Source organism: Leptodactylus fuscus, chromosome 4 (genome assembly GCF_031893055.1).
Source record: "Leptodactylus fuscus isolate aLepFus1 chromosome 4, aLepFus1.hap2, whole genome shotgun sequence".
NCBI lineage: Eukaryota > Metazoa > Chordata > Amphibia > Anura > Leptodactylidae > Leptodactylus > Leptodactylus fuscus.
Genome location: NC_134268.1, coordinates 96492333 through 96510938, shown reverse-complemented (window position 1 = coordinate 96510938; position 18606 = coordinate 96492333). Strand labels below are relative to the sequence as shown.

General features: G+C 43.1%; 1 protein-coding gene across 2 annotated transcripts; it reads right to left on the bottom strand.

Annotated features, from left to right (window-relative positions):
- Nucleotides 1-314: 314 nt before the first annotated feature.
- On the bottom strand, nucleotides 315-9069 carry RBM24 (RNA binding motif protein 24). 2 transcript variants are annotated; one of them, XM_075270811.1, is made up of 4 exons: nucleotides 8599-9069; nucleotides 7453-7576; nucleotides 7298-7352; nucleotides 315-2388 (listed from the first exon to the last, which is right to left on the bottom strand). In XM_075270811.1, the coding sequence occupies exons 1-4, from the start codon at nucleotides 8764-8766 to the stop codon at nucleotides 2037-2039; spliced, it is 699 nt and encodes a 232-aa protein (XP_075126912.1). In that variant the 5' UTR covers nucleotides 8767-9069; the 3' UTR covers nucleotides 315-2036. The 2 variants fall into 2 exon arrangements, with proteins under 2 accessions (XP_075126912.1, XP_075126913.1); XM_075270812.1 differs by lacking the exon at nucleotides 315-2388 and adding an exon at nucleotides 6783-6873.
- Between the last annotated feature and the right edge of the window lie 9537 nt (nucleotides 9070-18606).

Below are 18606 nucleotides of genomic sequence, written 5' to 3'. Positions count from 1 at the left end.
AGCAACAGAAAATGACCTCAGTAAATATGGAGAGGTGGAAACTGGAAGTGACCAATGCGGACCCAGTAAGAAGAGGAATGGTAGTGGATTAGTGAAGACAACATTGCATCTTGCAGGTTTTTTTTTTTTTTTTAAACCATGTTTTTAACCATTGGGACCCCTTTTTTAAGTTTTTCAACTAGACAATCATTTACAGTCAAGCAAGTAGTTTGCACAGTGTAACATCTGCCTATACAGACCACAAGTGTTCATGTTTCATTACTTACACAAATGAGTCTCAACATACCAGATGTGCATCAAGACAAAAATAAAAATTACAATGCAATAAGATATTTTATTGTATTTAATACAAGTGAAATTAATAGGTCTTAACTATTATAAAGTAACAATGAATAAATAATATGTCTGAAGATTCTTGTCTACAATTACGTAACACTGGCTAGTATTCTGAATACTTAAAAAGAAATCCAGTGACATTTAGACAAAATGTCCATAAAAATGATGCTGTCTTGTCTTCCCTTGTATGAAACTGTTCAAGTATAAAAACCCATTACAGTGTAAAATATTCATGTTTATGTTGAGAATAAAAATTGCCAAGTATTGCAGTTTTACAAGTCTTCGTATAAAGCAGCATTTTTTTTTCTTCTAATAGAGGGGAGAACAAAAAAAAGAAAAACAAAAATATCCAACATATAAATGAAATGTATAAATATACTGCTTAAAGAGGTCTTCATTTAAAGAAAAGTGAAGGGGGCAAGGGAGGGGGGAGGAAAAAAAAAAAAAAAAGTCTACTGTCACATAAAATCCTAAAGTGTTAAGTAGGGATAGTACTACACAGTGCACATTCAGAATTAAATAAATCCAAGTCAACATTTCCGTTGAATAGATTAATATTTACTAAATCTAAACTTACTTAAATAATTTATACCATGAGATGAATACATAATCTTTAACGCATCTAAAGTTCCCTTCTTTAGAGCGCACCATAGTAAAACTTTCAAAATAAATAAATAGTTTTCTTTCAATAAACATTACAGTTAAGGCACAATACAAATCATTGGAATTAACCCTTAAAGAACTTCAAAAGAAAAAAAAAAAAAAGTTGTATAAACTCACTGATGAACACTTTGTTATTACTTAAACACTTTCAGCGGTTCCTTACAATCCATAAACGACCCCTTGTTTTATTTGCATTTAAAAGGAAAAAAAAAAAAGAAATTCTTAAAGGGTTAACCTTTGCAAGTATCTTCCTGTCATCATTCATAAGCTATGAATAGGTGTAATAAAATAGAAGACTGTGGTAGTAAGGGGCTGATCCCATTTCAGATTCAGAATAGCTGACAGCAGCAGTTAGTTTCCCAAAAGCGAAACAGGATGGGGAGAGGGATTAGAATGTGACAAGCTCATCAAATAAGCACAAGTGATGTGTTCTCTCCAGAACGGTCTGTGTTATTGATTGTCTGTACAGCTGTTGCACCCGTTCATTCCACATCACTTGCTCCATAGTTCCACTTACATAGAGGACAGTTGAGAAAATAGCTTTGGTGCCTATCCGTCATGCGACCAGTAGGCCATGTGCCTCCAACACGCTGATGCTAACCGCATGTCTCTCACCATTGTACAATACAAGAGGTCAGCTTGTGCTTTGAACATTTTACTTTGTACAGGCTACATATTGCTGTTTGATATTTCCCTGGTTTAAACATCGTAAAAGGGGGGAAAAAAAAAGTTCTTTCAAATTAGTAAAAGGCAGTTTCTTTCCCTGATATAAAAATAAATTCTGTATAGTTTATGGGTTGTGACTGAAGGAAAAAAGAAAAAAAAAAAATTCTGAATATGCCTGAAACACACCTTCCTTCTCCTAAAGCAACTTGGATGCCTACTACAATGAGAAGTTGGAATTATTTTCTCTGTCCAATAACGGTTTGTTTCTCCTTAAAGCCATTTAGCCTATTCTGATATGGTCATATCTACAGAAACTGGAAGGCAGAAAACAAGAATAGATATTATGGAGAATTTCTTCATCAGTCTAAGTGCTACTGCATACGGTCAGCCTGCAATTGTTGTGGTTGGTACTGACCAAAAGCAGCGGCAGCTGCTGCAGCAGTTCCTGGGGCTGCAGCAGTAAGTGGCTGTTGAACTGCATAGCCATAACCTGCAGTGGTGACATATCCAGCTGCAGCTGGTGAAGCTGCATATGGGTATTGATCATAGGCGGCGGCGGCAGCAGCGGCGGCGGCAGCAGCAGAGTACTGGGCGTAGGCAGTTCCAGCGTAGTCGATGTATGGACTTGTAGATGCTGCGGCAGTAGCAGCTGTGGGCTGGACATGCGGAATTACCACTCCCGGTTGCACAAAAGCATGAGGATATACATAATGTGCCGGAATCCTATGGGAACAAAGAATATATATATTACATTTAGTAGAGGAAGAGCAAAGAAGATAGTACACCTGAAGTTTTTCCCGTGTGTTCAATATTCCCAAAATCAAATTTAGTGGTTATTATCTGCATAGGGTTGCCACAATAGAAATAAGACTAACCAAAATGAACGTGAAGCAGAAACATTGTTCTCATACAATTTACTTTAATTCTATAAAATCTATTATATAAACCTGATCGTTCAATAGCAAGTGATTGAGAACATCCCAGCAAATTGTTATCACATCATAAAGGTTTGGTTTTTATGATGTTTTTCATATATTGTCAAGAATTCAAGTTTATTTAGATGTCAATTTTATGATAAATGTTATCGTGGCAACCCTACAAATACTCTGCAGACTCGGCACACATTAATCTCTGCAACCTTAGTCACCCTCTAATATCTCTTGAAAACATAGGCAGGCGACAAAAGAACTTAAGTGGTGGAATACACAGCAGAGTCACACATTCACAACAGTGCAGAAAACTTGTCCAATGCTGTAGTGTTGAAGCTTTTCAGATGCTATGCCACACTCCATAGCATGAGATCTCAAATGTGTGCATCACACTGTTACAAGGAGGTAAAGGCAAATGGATTTAAATACCCGGCAACTAAAACTTCAAGTTTCGAGTCAGCTGGTTTGCTTTACTTCTCAGTCAGACAAATAAGAAAATGTATGTGGGGGGAGTCTAAAGAAACCTAGGGTTAGACAAAAACACCCATATAGTTCAGCACATCAATAACTGGAAATATCTTTCTGTAAGCAATGAACATGGACATCAAGATTCATCCAATTCTATGCACAGAGCGGATACAGAAATATATCTCATACTTGCTAAACCTTTAGCTAGAGACAACCCCCCCAAAAAAAACAAAAAACAAAAAAAAAAAACAAGACAACCCCCCCCCCCCCCCTCACCGCAACACCCAACACAGCATATGACATGGCTGTTGGGAATCAGTTTTAACTTGTCCAAACCATAGAAACCCTCAAGTTTTACAGAGCAGATTGCTCCTTCCCTCTACATACCACTACAGGAGTACTACCCTTAAAACGCACAGTTTACTGCATCAAGTCAATGCAAGAGGACTATTTATTTTATAGTAGTGCTAGTTTGAAATAGATTTTTAATATGTTTCACTAAAAGCTTTAGACTAAGCTCTTGTGAGCAGGGCACTCACTCATTGTTCATTTTTGACACATTGTAATGTCAAACACTGTCTGGTCGTGTACCTTCAGATTTGTAATGTGCCATGAAATATGTTGGTGCTACATAAATAACTTATTATTAAAGTCTGAATGTTCAGTCAGTGAATGAAAGCAGTATGCAGAGAAGGAAAAACACTCCGTCTATAACGCAAAGTGCAAGTGTACAGTTACAAGAAGATGACAAGTCTATAATCTATGCAGAGACATTTCTGCTTCCAAGTGTACTGTAGTTTCAGTTGATGCTTTTTGACAAGCATTAAATAATATGTGAGTCTACAAACGTCCAAGTCCCTTACAGCCGACTATACACATTAAATTAGAGTGGCCCAAATCGTCTGAGGACCAACTGACCACCTAATGTGCATGAGCCTTCTGACTCCCCAAAACAATAGAGGTTGGGGGAAGACTAGCAATAGATATTTGGCAGGAGATTCTTCCCCTTGCAAGGCTGAACACAAGGTCAGTCAGCTGAACCAAGTGTGCATGTGTATAGGGGAGTCAGAAGAATAGTTATAGGATGTTTGTTACCAGCTCCCATTCCTTAGGGTCCAATTTGGAGTCTGACAGTTGCAATAACTGGGTGCCAGATAATACATACATATTACATTGGCTGGCCAGTAACCCGTCTCCCAGGGGCAAAGTATGTCATACTGAAATTGGTAGGAGTCCTGCTCCTGACAAAGAACAGGCCGATAAATCTGGCCAATACACGAACAAAGTTTCATGTACGAATAGTTGTGTTGTGTGACTCTAGCCTCAGCCATTTATTTGGTGTATGCGCTCTTTGTAAATCAATACCTGCTATTGATCAGAAACATGAGGACAAGACAATACTATATCAGACTCCTGATCTCTTATCAATTAATTGCACTACTTGGCTATATCTATAGGAGGATTGCTAGAATGGGCAGAGTGGCTAATGTGCCTCATACTGGTAGACTGCCTGACAGCTTGAACTTTTAATGTGAACAGTCCTCAAACGACTGCTAAAACTCCATAGACTAGTCTAGACAGGATGGTAAATAGCAAAGATGGTAAAGCAGAGTGCCAAAATAGTCCTTACAAATAAATGCATGTGTGCGTGCTTGGGGTAGGTAATGCAATAAAGACATCCTATAAAAACAGAACCATGTCACGTAAACAGCTTCAGTGCTACAATACTATTGTACTATGTATGATGTATCATACAGTCTCTGTAAGGGATTTCCTTTTTGTAAATATTAACTTAACTAGGTAACTGAGAACTGCAGCACAAATACAGCATGCTGCAAGTTAGGCTGGCAAACAAAGCTAGCGTTGCCATGCCCCATGCAGTAATGTAACCGAGATGTACAACTATTCCAAGTGTAACCCTTACATCCCCAAAGCAATCTCCTCAGTGAAGGCAGATTCCAGCATTATCTCTACACTATGCACTTAGGTGAAGTATGTAGGACGTCCCCGAACTCCTGTTCCACTACTCCTGTTCCACTGTTAGTGATTGACAGGGTTGGCTGCATTAGGGCTATTTTTGAATTGACATATGAGAAGGGGCCATCAGTGTAAAATGTCTTTATATGGCCAAAGTGAACACTGACCAACGTTGAAGGTCAAGCATGTAACCTAGACAATAAAAATAAGGAGGGAAAGATCGCTGGAATTAAATATTTGATTATAACCTAGCCAAACAATGACACACACACACACACACACACACACACACACACACACACACACACACACACACACTTTCCATAAACTTGGGAATCTGTGCTTCAGATTATAAAGCACATAACCTGGATCAACTAAGTTTTTTTTTTAATCCTATACGAGTATAACCAGCAGCTGTCAGATATACACTATTTAAAGGCTAAACTACAGCAGTCCTAGGAAAGCGAGAAGAAAAAACAAAAACCATTCTTGAGACAGATACTAGAAACATTGGTACACTTACTTAATGCTTCCAAAATGTTCCTGTACACAAGATATTTCTTTAGAGTGTATTTAATCACAAAACCTTACCAGAAGGCTTAGAGCATACAGCAGAGGGAAAAAATAAAATAAAAAGGCAGTTGGTTAAAGTTGCCATCCTATGCCTTAATATTATTTAAAGGGGTACTCCAGCACCAAAAAAAAATAATTTTTTTTTAATATTAATGATCTATCCCAAAGAAAGGTCACCAATATCGTCTTTGGGGTTCTGACACTTGCCACCCCCATTGATCAGTTTTACTCAGCAGCAGCCAACTCTGTTCTGAGCAGCGGTAATACTGAGTCAATGCAGCTTGGTACCCATTCAAAAGGAAATTTACAGTCATCCAGTCAATATTCAATATTTTTAGCCTGGAGAACCTGTATAATTCTTATATCTGATGACAGAACATTACCAGTTTACATCATATGGTTGGCAAAATAACCAAGTAAAACGTTTCAAACAAATTTCTGGATTACAACTTTAAAAAGTCAATCAAGCCAATAGCAAAAAAAATAAAAATAAAAATCTATACACACGCGCAACTGTACCACATAAAACGGGCATTATATACACCAACTACAGGAAATTGTTGCTCGAATTCAAAAAGTTCTACATTTAATTAATTTGTAGATTGGTTTGGATCCATTGTAAAGAGAATCAATTTACAGCTATGGCAAATTAAAAAAAAAAAGAAAAAAAGAAAAATGACATTAGAAAGCCCAACTGAACACATGGTTAATCAGAGAACCAAACGAAAAGAAACGTGTGGAGCATGCAAGCTGAAAAGTTCAAAGTAAACGTCACAGCAAAAAGAAAAAAATAAAAATAAAGGAAAATATCAAATCACCACAATGTATGGTTAAAAAAAAAAAAAAAATAAAATAAATAGGAGTAACAAGCTGTAACTTTGAAGCAAGAGCCAAGAAGGGCCCTTTGCTCCCCATAGCAAAGTCAACACTCCTCAACAAAATAAACACAAGTCAAGGCTCCCTCCCAACCCCAAACAACGCAGTGTTCACTAGGACTTAAAAGAAAAAAAAAAAGAAAAAACACCACACAGTTTAGCTGTGAAAACCACTTCATCGCTGTAATGTAAAAGGCACACAAATCTAGGAGCTAATATACACTAAAAAATAAAAATAAAAACCAACCAGCCAACATACATGCATCTTTAATCACCATTTAGCTTGTTTTCTGAGTCTACTGGTAACACAGATTAATTCCAAATAGAACTATTCCATCTCTTATCATCAAATCCTTGCCATCAGTTATCTTAACTGTAAACGACCCCTGTCAGATCAGAAAGAGATAGATAACATTGAGCAACACTGGAAATGATCCGCTGCACACACGGGTCCAACAGATGTCCTCCACTGGAAAGATGAAAGTTATCTAAATCTTAGAAACATACTGGGCCATGAAAACGGGATATTGGGTTTTCCATGATGCCACCCAAATTGTCTTATGTAATGGGGGGGGGGGAGAATTCATGGTGGACAAACATATTAAACAATTACAGAGCAGCTCTCAGCTTGGTGTAACCTATTAATATTCGGCATTAGCAGAGTGCTGAAGGATACAAATGGGAATTGGGCTTCAGAATGACCTACGGTATCCTAGAACACCAGCTGCATATTGTGCTATATGTCTGGTGACTTGCACAGACTCTATGGATCACACTGTGTTCATAAGTCATTACACATGCTTGACTTACCCAAAAGGCCTTTGAATAAGAGCAGGGTGAATTTGCTGGACCCCAAATGCAAAACCTGATGGAGAAAAAAAAGCAAACAAATATGTAAACTACCTATACCTTATAACCTTGCAAATACCATGCATACACATTATATGTTTCAGGCTAAATCAAACCTGGCTGCATTATGCGGGGTTTGGCTCCTAGGTACGCAAGATTCACATTGGCTTTTCTCCCATCAATGATAGGGTTGGGGTCTTTACAGGCTCTTTCTGCTGCAGCTCTGTCAGCCATTGTAACCTAGAATAAAGAGACAAAAGGATTGTATTTATATATAAACAAGTCTATAATGACAAAATACCCCAGCGTTTATATACAGGGATAGCCTTAAGGAAGTAACTCATGGAAAGCCATTACAAGTCAGTGGAAGGAGGTTCAAACAAGTTATGCTAATGGCATTGCAGTCCCTATAGATACTTTCCACATTGTTATGGTGATACGTACAAACAATATACCAAGAAGGGCTACAGAAGACTAGTTACATGAAAAGCCGTTCCCACATGGCAGGATTGCTACCACTTGCACTTGAACATACCCAATGTAATCGCAGAATTGGCAATATCAAAACTAGCCGCAGAAGAGGGGTCACCTAGTAGTACTCACAAGGTAACTGATGCCCCTTATTACCCCTAGTAGTACTCACAAGGTAACTGATGCCCCTTATTACTGCCCCGCCATAGGGCCAGAGCATGTGCTGGGCCTCACACAATGGTCTGTACACTCCAGCAAAACTTTAAGACATCACCCTCAATACAAAGAGCTGGCTTGGATGTACATGGGGCAGTAAACAGCTCAGCAGCGCCCATGACAGTAAATAACTAGCTGATCATTGTGATGTGGGAGAAGACTTAATGCTGAGGAATAGCAGAGCCATAAAAGCAGCAAGTCATGTCAGTGTGAACAGGTAGCAGTGCTGACCGGGAATCATTGTCATGCCAGTGTGATGAGTGCCAGAAGCTGTGTGTGAATAAGCAAAGACTCCCGAGTGGCAGAGGCAGGGCCAGGGGAGGGCTGTGTCCCAGGTGCTCCGGAGCACTAGGTGAGGTGGGTGGGAGGGGAGCTGTGTGTTTGGGCTACTTTCCATATTAACAATTACTTTCTGTTTGACCTGCGGCACTTCAGCTCCGGCTCACCTGCCTTCCCCACAGTGTACCTGGCAGGGCAGTGGTCACGTGACGGCAGCCTGAGGGACTACTATAGGGGAGCTCTGACCTCGGGCCTGGGCTCGCCGCTAAACACAAGGACCCCCCGTGCACACTTACAAAGCCATAGCCTCTGGATTTGCCAGTCTGTCTGTCAGTGATCACCACCGCCTCCTCTATGTCTCCGAACACCTCGAAGTACTTCCTGAGGCTGGAGTCCGTGGTGTGGTAGGGAAGCCCTCCGACGAAGATCTTGGTGTAGGTGGTATCTTTCTGGGTAGTGTGCATCTTGTGGGATGCCGCCTTCCTGTGCCCACTCCTCGTCTGCGTACACCTTGCACTCAGGAGACGCCGCAACTCATGCACTGCAGACAGGTGAACCGTTTATCCCGTCGTCGCCGCCGCCGTCTGTAACAATTCCCTTGGTTGTCAGTAGCAGCAGAGTGGCGGCAGAGCGGAGAGTCGTCTGCAGCTGCCGTGAGGTAGATAGGCGGGCGCCGGAGAAATCAGCACGGGCTCCGAACTCCTCCTGTGACTTGTGCTACGCACAACTGGCCGCCCCTACTCTTACACACTGACTAGCCCCGCTCCCTGTTTGCTTTGCATTAAGAGCGACCGGCCGGGCAGGGAACTCCTCCCTAGGGATGGGCGGGAACAGGCTGTCCCGCTGCTGCCCATTGGCTGTGCCTGCACCTGCTGCTCGCATCCCGGGCGGCAGCTGCTCACAACAGCTGGATATGTACACCCTGCAACCCCCTCTCTTTGTCTCTGGTTACCCGCTGCGTGTGCGCCGACCCCAAGACCACCAGACTCACCCGTGGCAGCTCATACACAATAGTTACTAATGGCCGCAGATGTATTTACCACACACGTAATGTGCGACACATGCTGTACCTCAAGGAAGGTCACTTTATGCACAAGTTCCGATAAATAGCCTGAATAGCCCTACTAAAAAAATTACCTCAGCCTCCAAAATGACACACAAAATGTTTAGAATAACGTGAGTTACCGCTAGGGGGCATCTCTGTCAGCTGTTACATTGTGCTACTCTCTTACTATATGTTTACAGTGGCTTCCTCCAGTTTGGTATAAAAAGGATTCCAAACGGTTACACAGCGGATAGCCAAATCCGTTTGTTTAGACGGATTATGTGGCGTTCACACTTGCGCCCTTGTCCACCCTATGGGTTTACATTAGAGATGAGCAAACACTATTCGAAACAACGGTTAGAACCGTTTCCATAGAAATGAATGGACGTTTCTATTCATTTCTATGGGAAAGTGCTATTCGAAACGGCTGTTTTGAACAGTGTTCGCTCATCTCTAGTTTACACCTAAATCCCTGGAAATATTGCACAGGGATGGCTTGCCGGCAGTCAGTTTAAAAACCCATTCATTTGAATGGGTTTTTAAAGCAAACTGCCAGGGTCCGCCTGCAGCCTCTCCACGGAAAACCTTTTTTTTTCACACGATGTTACGCTGCGCTCATTCTGAACGTAAAATTAGTGCAGAATGAGCGTGTAAAAAGCAGCTCCCATTGATTACTATGGGTGCCGGCATTCGTGCACTACCCATTGAAATCAATGTGAGGCTTTTTGGTACTGTTCCGTTATCAGGCCAGCATCACAGTTCAGCATCAGCATCGGGACATGCTGAATTTCTGACCCGATGCTGGCTGGCACTGGAGCTGTGTATAAAGGAGCAGCGGATCACAGGACACCAAATAGGGGCGCCCAGACCCTGCCATCATTCGCGGTGTGGAGAGGATGGTGACGGGGTCGGGACGTGGGTTGACTTGGGGATTGCGGTGATTGTCGGTGAGCACAAGCTTGTCAGCGGCTGGGCTGCACATCCCAGTGCCGGGAGGACACGGTGAAGCCGGACGTCACCCCCTGATGCTGCGGCTGCAGTGACACGCACATACCGTCTGTCACGGTGGCACACCGCTCACACCAGGCCGGGCTCCACCATCCTCTCTGCACTGCGAGTGAGGGCAGGGTCTGGGCACCCCTCTCTGGCGTCCTGTGATCCGTTGCTCCTTTATACACAGCTCCAGTGCCAGCCAGCATTGCGCCAGCAGTCAGCAGTTCAGCATGTCCTGATGCTGATTCTAAACTGAGATGCTGGTCCGATAACGGAAAAAAAGTACCGGGCTCTTTTCCTTATTGCTTTCAATGTGATACGCGTGTATCACATTGAAAGCAATAGGGAAAAAAGCCTCCCATTGATTTCAATGGGAAGCAAGCGTATGCTGGCACCCATTCAAATCAATGGGAGCTGCTTTTTACGCTCAGAATGAGCGGAGCGTAACATCATGTGAAGGCTCCCTCAGTGTCTGTGCAACAAAAAGAGTTTCACAGCGGAGAGACTGCATACGGAAACTGGCGGTTGCTTTAAAAACCTATTCAAATGAATGGGTTTTTAAAGGGGCTCTATCAGCAAAATCATGCTGCTAGAGCCCCACATATGCGTGCATAGCCTTTAAAAAGGCTATTCATGCACCGGTAAAGTTATATTAAACTACCCCCCCCGTTTTAAAATAATAACCTAAAAAAGAATGTGCTCTACTTACCGAACGTGCACCCTGGGCGGGCATTCAGGGTGTGTCTTCATCTTCATCCCCGCCTCTTCTTCCTCCGATGTCCTCCGGTCCCGTCTTCTTCCAGCGCTTGCGAACGGCCAGTGATAGCCGGGGCGCATGCGCAGTAGCCGTAGTAGAAGCCGCATGCTACTGCGCATGCGCCCAGGCCGTTTTTTCATATCAGTGATCGCGAGCGAGTGCTGGAAGAAGACGGGACCCGAGGACATCGGAGCAAGAAGAGGCGGGGATGAAGATGAAGACACACCCTGAATGCCCGCCCAGCGTGCACGATCCGTAAGTAGAGCACATTCTTTTTTAGGTTATTTTTTTAAAACGGGGGGGGGGGGTAGTTTAATATAACATTGCCGATGCCTGAATAGCCTTCATATGTGGGGCTCTAGCAGCATGATTTTTCTGATAGAGCCCCTTTAAACTGATCACCGGCAAGCCATCCCTATGCAATTTTTCCGGGGATTTAGGCGGAAACACAAAGGGCGGACAGGAGCGCAAGTGTGAATGATGCATTGGTCAATGGGTGTCCATTCAAATAAACTGACCATTTGTGTCCGTTTGTAATCCGTTTGTGTCCGTTTTTGACCAATCCATTTTTTTTTCTTTCCCCTTCTTAATTCTGCGCATGTACAGAGAAAACGGATTGCGAAACGGACACCAACTGATTGCTATGAGTTTGTAATCAGTACGTAATCCGTTTTCCATAGACCTCAATGTTAAAAAAATCCCTCAAAAATGGATTGGCACAAACATACATGCGGACTTTTAAAACCCATTGAAATCAATGGGTTTTAATCCGGACTGTTCAGTTTTTGAAGATTTTAAATACTGATTTTGAACGGACTTGCCGAACGCAGACTTCAATGGGTTTCTTTTTCCACTAGGAATGGTAGGCTTTTTTTCCACAAGGATTTTGACGCAGATTGAGCGCCAAAATCAGCACCAAAAAACTCCATGTGAATGGACGCTAACAGCGATTTTCCACATCTACAAGAAAACTTCCCAAACTAATTTTTTAGAGACCACTTCAGTTCAGAAAAGGATTATAAAGGCCTATATATTAGAAACCCCCATAAATCACCCCATTTTCAAAACTACACCCCTCAAACAATTCAAAACAGCATTTGGAATGTTTATTAACCCTTTAAGCACTTCACAAGAATTAAAACAATATGGCGGTGAAATTTAGACATTTAATTTTTTTTCACTAATACATTCATTTAGAACTAAAATTAACACATTTCCAAAGGGTTAAAGCAGAAAATTCATCTCACATTTTGTTGAGCAATTTCTTCAGAGCACAAATACACCACATGTGGGAGTAAACTGATGTTTGAACACATGGCAGCATTGGGACGTGTAAATGAAAAATTACTAAAATGTCACTTTATCCCCAAAGTTTTTATTTTCAGAAGGGGTTAAAGGAGAAAAAGTACCCCACAGTTTGTTAAACAATTACTCCTGAAAACAGCAATACTCTGTATGTGGTTGTAATTTTAGTCTATGGGGTCCGTGTGCTTTCACTGCACACCGCTTTCCAATGCGTTCGGTGGTCCGTTCGGGAGGGTCCCTATGAAGACTCCCCCAAACGGATTACCAACGCAGATGTGAACCAGGCCTTAATTGTTATATGCTGAGTGGGATCTTCCCTGATCTATGGAAGGCAGCTGTTATCAAGCTTCTTCTAAAAAAGGCCTCCTTGGACCCAGATACCTTGAATAGCTACAGAGCTGTCTCTAACCTACTCTTCCTAGGGAAAGTTATAGAAAAGACTGCTTCTATCTATCCGGTGATGGCATCTATGTCCCTTTTCAGTCAGGCTTCAGGCAAAAACACAACATTGAATCAGCACTCATCTGAATACTCAATGACCTGCTCATTGTCAGGTAAAGAGGCAAAGGCAACATACTAATTCTTTAAGTACTATCTGCACCATTCGACACAGTTGACCATGATATTGTTATACATAAACCCAAAAAGGTTTTGTGGACTTGATTAAACAAGTCTTTAGTGATTTAGTTCTTTCCTGGGTGACAGAACACGCAAAATATTTCTTAACATTGTTATCACCATTCCTCTCAAAATATGGAGTTGCTCCAGGCCAATGTTGTTTGCAGTTTACATACTCATATAAGGCAAATTAATCCAGAGTCATAGCTTGTCCTATCACTGCTAAGCAGATCATACCCAGTTATACAGTATATATCCATCAACCCCGCAGTCAATGACTCATCTCCATCCATAAATTCATGCCTAGCTGAACTACAAGAATGATTGAATGCCATCTTGCTAAACCTGAACCTGGATAAAACTGAAGTTCTCATGGTTGGAGGACAGTGTCTAAAGGCAAAATGGCACCTTGTACAGTCACCACCTCTTTCGCTAGTAAACACCACTCTTCAAAGCTAAGACTATGTGTACATATTGATGGGGAACTGTCTCTCTCAGGAACCAGATATCTACCATTATCAAATCTTCATACTTCTTCCTGGGGTACATTACAAAAATCAACCACCTTATTTAAATAGAAGATCTCTCCACACTGGTCTATGCCTTCATAACCTAACATCTGGACTACAGTAATGCCCAACATGTAGGTCTATCAGATAAGTAATAAATTGCTGTCAGCTAGTCCAAAATGTTGCAGAAGCCAATAACTAAACGACCCCGACATGTTCCCATAACCCCCATCCTCCACTCAATACACTGGCTGCCTGTAAAATGGAGAATAACTTTTAAGTTTTATTGATGGCCTTCAAATTCATAGACAGATTGCTCCTTTTTTACTTAAAAGAAGCCCTGATCAGCAGGCACAACAATTGATTCATCCCCAGGATCCACCTTAGGGTAAGTTCACATGGAGATTTTTGGTCAGGATTTTGAGGCCATATCCGCCTCAAAATCATGACCAAAAAGACGGCTTCCATTGAAATCAATTGGAGCCGCTCAGGAGTTTATTCCGGGAGCCGTTTCTTCCGGCTCCTGGAAAAAAGAAGCGAGTTGCTCATTCTTCAGGCCGAGTTGCCTCGCGATTCAGCCTGAAGACGCTCCCTCCTCCGGACTAGGCCCATTCTTTGGGCCTAATCCGTTGCGGAGTGCACGGCTGGATGCCTATGCAGTGCACCGGCTTTCAGTTGCGGTTACCCGGCTTTTGGACCGGAACCTGAGGTGGCTTTCGCCTCAGGTTCCAGTCCAAAAACCCAGTGTGAACTTACCCTTAAACAATTTGGATCCAGAACCTTTTGCTATGCAGTCCCCACTCCTTGGAACGCATTAAAAAGATCTCATTCTTGGACAATTTCAAATCAACATTGAAAACACATCTCTTAAGTCTTGCATTTGAGGGCAAATAATATCCCCTCTATAGATAGACTACTGTAAAATACTGTTTAATCACATACCTGCACTTCCAATTTATTGCAGGAATAGTGGATTATAAATGTTTGAATGAAATGTTTGAATGAGACACATCAGATTTGAAAAATAGGGCTGTATTGTTTTAGGATAGGCCATCACTATTAGATCTGTGGGGTCTGACATCCAGCACCCACGTAGATCACCGATACTGAGGCAATTGCTGCAGCGAGTGTAGGTACTGCAGTGCTGCCCTATATACTTCTTAATTCTCCAGTGACCTGCATATTTCCTAGTTTATGGCTAAGGCCCCACGGGCCGTATCCACAGCACTAAAGCGCTGCGGGAAGAACCGCTGCGTAAACGCATTGCGGTTCTTTCCGCAGCGCTTTTAGGAGAAAGTTCACAGAGTTTTCCTCTGCAGACTTTCTCTTAACATTATATCTATGGGATATAAAGGATAGCCATCGGCATTTCTCGTAGATATAATTGACATGCTGCGATTTGCAAAGCCACAACGGCTTTGCAAATCGCAGCGTGTCCGCGCTGCGATCTTTTCCGCAAAGTGGAGATGGGATTTGCATGAATCCCATCCACTTTGCCTGCACTGCACAATGCCGTGATTTTTCCCGCAGCGCCTCCGCTGCGGGCTAATTGCGGCGTTTCCGTTCCATTCAAATGAATGAGTTTGAAAAATGCCTTCAGGTTTCCGTCTCCTGCCCAGTTTAGGGCAGGAAACGGAAACCTGCAGAACGGAGGCTGGGACGCAGATGTGAACGAGCCCTGAATGGAGAAGTCTTCTGTTTAGAGTTCCAGGCTTTTCATAGAGAGACTGTGGCTGATGCCCCATGTTGCATAAACGCTGCAATTTTACTGTGGCAGAAATGCCGTGGCGTTCTACATTAATTGCAAAATGGATGGGATTCCAATGCATCTAGATATACCTTGAAAGCTGTACTGGAGCTGGACAAATCCCATCTTTTAGGTGTCCAATGCATCTAGAAATGTACGACTAGTGATTTTTCTACTGTTGTCTTTATACTTGGTCACCAAAATAGGCATGCTTATTCCTGGAATGCTGCAGCTGACTGCTATGGCCTACAGTATTTGTCCTCTCCTGTCTATATGCCTGTTAGCAGGTGCACATGTCTTGCAAGCTTAAATAGGGGGGCTCATCATGCATCCAAAGTTAGCCGGGTTTAGTTTTTTTGTTTTTTTTGGGGGGGGTAGGGGGGGATGCGTGTGTGGGAAGGGGGGGGGGGGTTATGTCCTATAGTTTGCCTAGGCAGCAGAGAAGCTAGGTTCACTCTCAGTTGTTAGTTCGAACTACCAGTTTCGTCAAACAATAAAGGTATTTTCACATGTGAAAGATTTGTTTTAAAAATTTCTGCAATATTCTCATTTGCCTGAATGGGACCTGCAGAAAAATCTATGTGCATACCACCAGAACAACCCTAATAAAATGAAGCATCACAGCATCACATCTGTACAAGATCAAACTGTAAAAATATCCCATGATTAGAGATGAGCGAACAGTGTTCTATCGAAGACATGTTTGATCGGATATCAGGCTGTTCGATGTGTTCGATTCGAATCGAACATCACGCGTCAAACTCCAAAAAAATTTGATTCCCCTCCCACCTTCCCTGGCGCTTTTTTGCACCAATAACAGCGCAGGGGATTTGGGACAGGAACTACGACAACGGGGGCATTGAAAAAAATCGGAAAAAGTCATTGGCTGCCGAAATCAGGTGACCTCCATTTTAGACGAATAGTGGATTTCAAATCCGGGTCATATGAGAATGTGAACTTTGTGACTAAGAGACAGGGATAGCTGTACAGGCAGGGATAGCTAGGGGTAACCTTTATTTAGGTAGGAATGTTATTAAAAACAACTTTTTGGGGCTCTATCGGGGGTGTAATTGGGATTTTTGTGAGATAAACTTTTTCCCATAGGAATGCATTGGACAGCGCTGATTGGCCAGAGTACGGAATTCGACCAATCAGCGCTGGCTGCTGGAGGAGGCGGAGTCTAAGATAGCTCCACACCAGTCTCCATTCAGGTCCGACCTTAGACTCCGCCTCCTCCGGCAGAGCCAGCGCTGATTGGCCGAAGGCTGGCCAATACATTCCTATGGGTATGCAGAGACTCAGCAGTGTTGAGCCAGTTCTGCTCAACTACACCATGTGTCGGTCAGCCCATCAGATGTAGCAGAGCTGAGGGTGCACTAGAACCCTTATGCACACTCGGCTCTGCTACATCAGATGTAGCAGAGCCGAGCGTGCACTAGTACCCTTATGCACACTCGGCTCTGCTACATCAGATGTAGCAGAGTCAAGGGTGCACTAGAACCCTTGTGCACGCTCGGCTCTGCTACATCAGAGCCGAGGGTGCACTGGAACCCCTGTGCACACTCAGCTCACGCTAATAGAATGCATTGGCCAGCGCTGATTGGCCAATGCATTCTATTAGCCTGATGAAGCAGAGCTGAATGTGTGTGCTTAGCTCAACTACTCCACCGGCGTAGTTGAGCTAAGCACACACATTCAGCTCTACTTCATCATGCTAATAGAATGCATTGGCCTGCGCTGATTGGCCAGAGTACGGAATTCGACCAATCAGCGCTGGCTCTGCTGGAGGAGGCGGAGTCTAAGATCGCTCCACACCAGTCTCCATTCAGGTCCGACCTTAGACTCTGCCTCCTCCGGCAGAGCCAGCGCTGATTGGCCGAAGGCTGGTCAATGCATTCCTATGGGTATGCAGAGACTCAGCAGTGTTGAGCCAGTTCTGCTCAACTACACCCTGTGCCGGTCAGCCCATCAGATGTAGCAGAGCCGAGTGTGCACAAGGGTTCTAGTGCACCCTCGGCTCTGCTACATCTGATGTAGCAGAGCCGAGTGTGCATAAGGGTTCTAGTGTACCCTCGGCTCTGCTACATCTGATGTAGCAGAGCCGAGTGTGCATAAGGGTTCTAGTGCACCCTCGGCTCAGCTACATCTGATGGGCTGACCGGCACACGGTGTAGTTGAGCAGAACTGGCTGAAGCGCTGTGGAAAGAGCCGCTGCGTGAGCTCATTGCGGTTCTTTCCGCAGCACTTTGAAGAGAAAGTTCACACTTTTCCTCCGCGGACTTTCTCTTCCCATTATATCTACGGGAAAGCTGCCGGCGTTTACGTATATATAATTGACATGCTGCGATTTGCAAAGCCGCAATGGCTTTGCAAATCACAGAGTGTCCGCACTGCGTTTTTTTCCACAAAGTGGGCATGGGATTCGCATGAATCCCATCCCCTTTGCTTGCACTGTAAAACGCCGCGATTTTTTCCACAGCATCTCCGCTGTGGGCAAATCGCAGCGTTTACGTCCCGTGGGGCCCCGGCCTTAGACAGTTTTTTGGCTCAAATTACTCCAAAATTCTGGTGCCTTTTGCTTGATAAATCTCCTCAGAGTGTTACTACATTCTGATAGCCATAATGTTTTTCTTTTTCTGTCATGCTCCCCCTGCTGTCCCAGTGTCATTCCAGAGGTGTTGGTATCATTTCCTGGTGTGTCATAGTGGACTTGGTGACCCTCCTGAGACGGATTTGGGTTTCCCCCTTAACGAGTATATGTTCCCCATAGACTATAATGGGGTTCGAAACCCTTTCGAACACTCAAACAGTGAGCGGCTGTTCGAATCGAATTTCGAACCTCGAACATTTTAGTGTTCGCTCATCTCTACCCATGATTTGTCCTTCCAAATGAACACCACAATTAAAAACACACAATGATTAAACTACTGACATTAGTCTCCTTGCCTCATTCAAAAAACTGAGTAAGAACTAATCAAAAAGTCTTATATACCCCAAGAGATACTATAAAAAAATGTCTGCACTTTAAAAAAAAAAGCCTTCACACAGCATTGTTGACAGAAAAAGAAAAACATTATGGCTATCAGAATGTAGTAACACTCTGAGGAGATTTATCAAGCAAAAGGCACCAGAATTTTGGAGTAATTTGAGCCAAAAAACTGTCTAAAGCCGGGGCCCCACAGGACGTAAACGCTGCGATTTGCCCACAGCGGAGATGCTGTGGAAAAAATCGCGGCGTTTTACAGTGCAAGCAAAGGGGATGGGATTCATGCGAATCCCATGCCCACTTTGTGGAAAAAAACGCAGTGCGGACACTCTGTGATTTGCAAA

Coding starts and splice junctions, on each gene's coding strand:
- RBM24 (XM_075270811.1), bottom strand. CDS start 8,766: ATGCACACTACCCAGAAAGATACCACCTACACCAAGATCTTCGTCGGA. Junction 7,577..8,598: donor AATCCAGAGGCTATGGCTTT/GTAAGTGTGCAC, acceptor TCTTTATTCTAG/GTTACAATGGCTGACAGAGC. Junction 7,353..7,452: donor ACCCCGCATAATGCAGCCAG/GTTTGATTTAGC, acceptor TTTCTCCATCAG/GTTTTGCATTTGGGGTCCAG.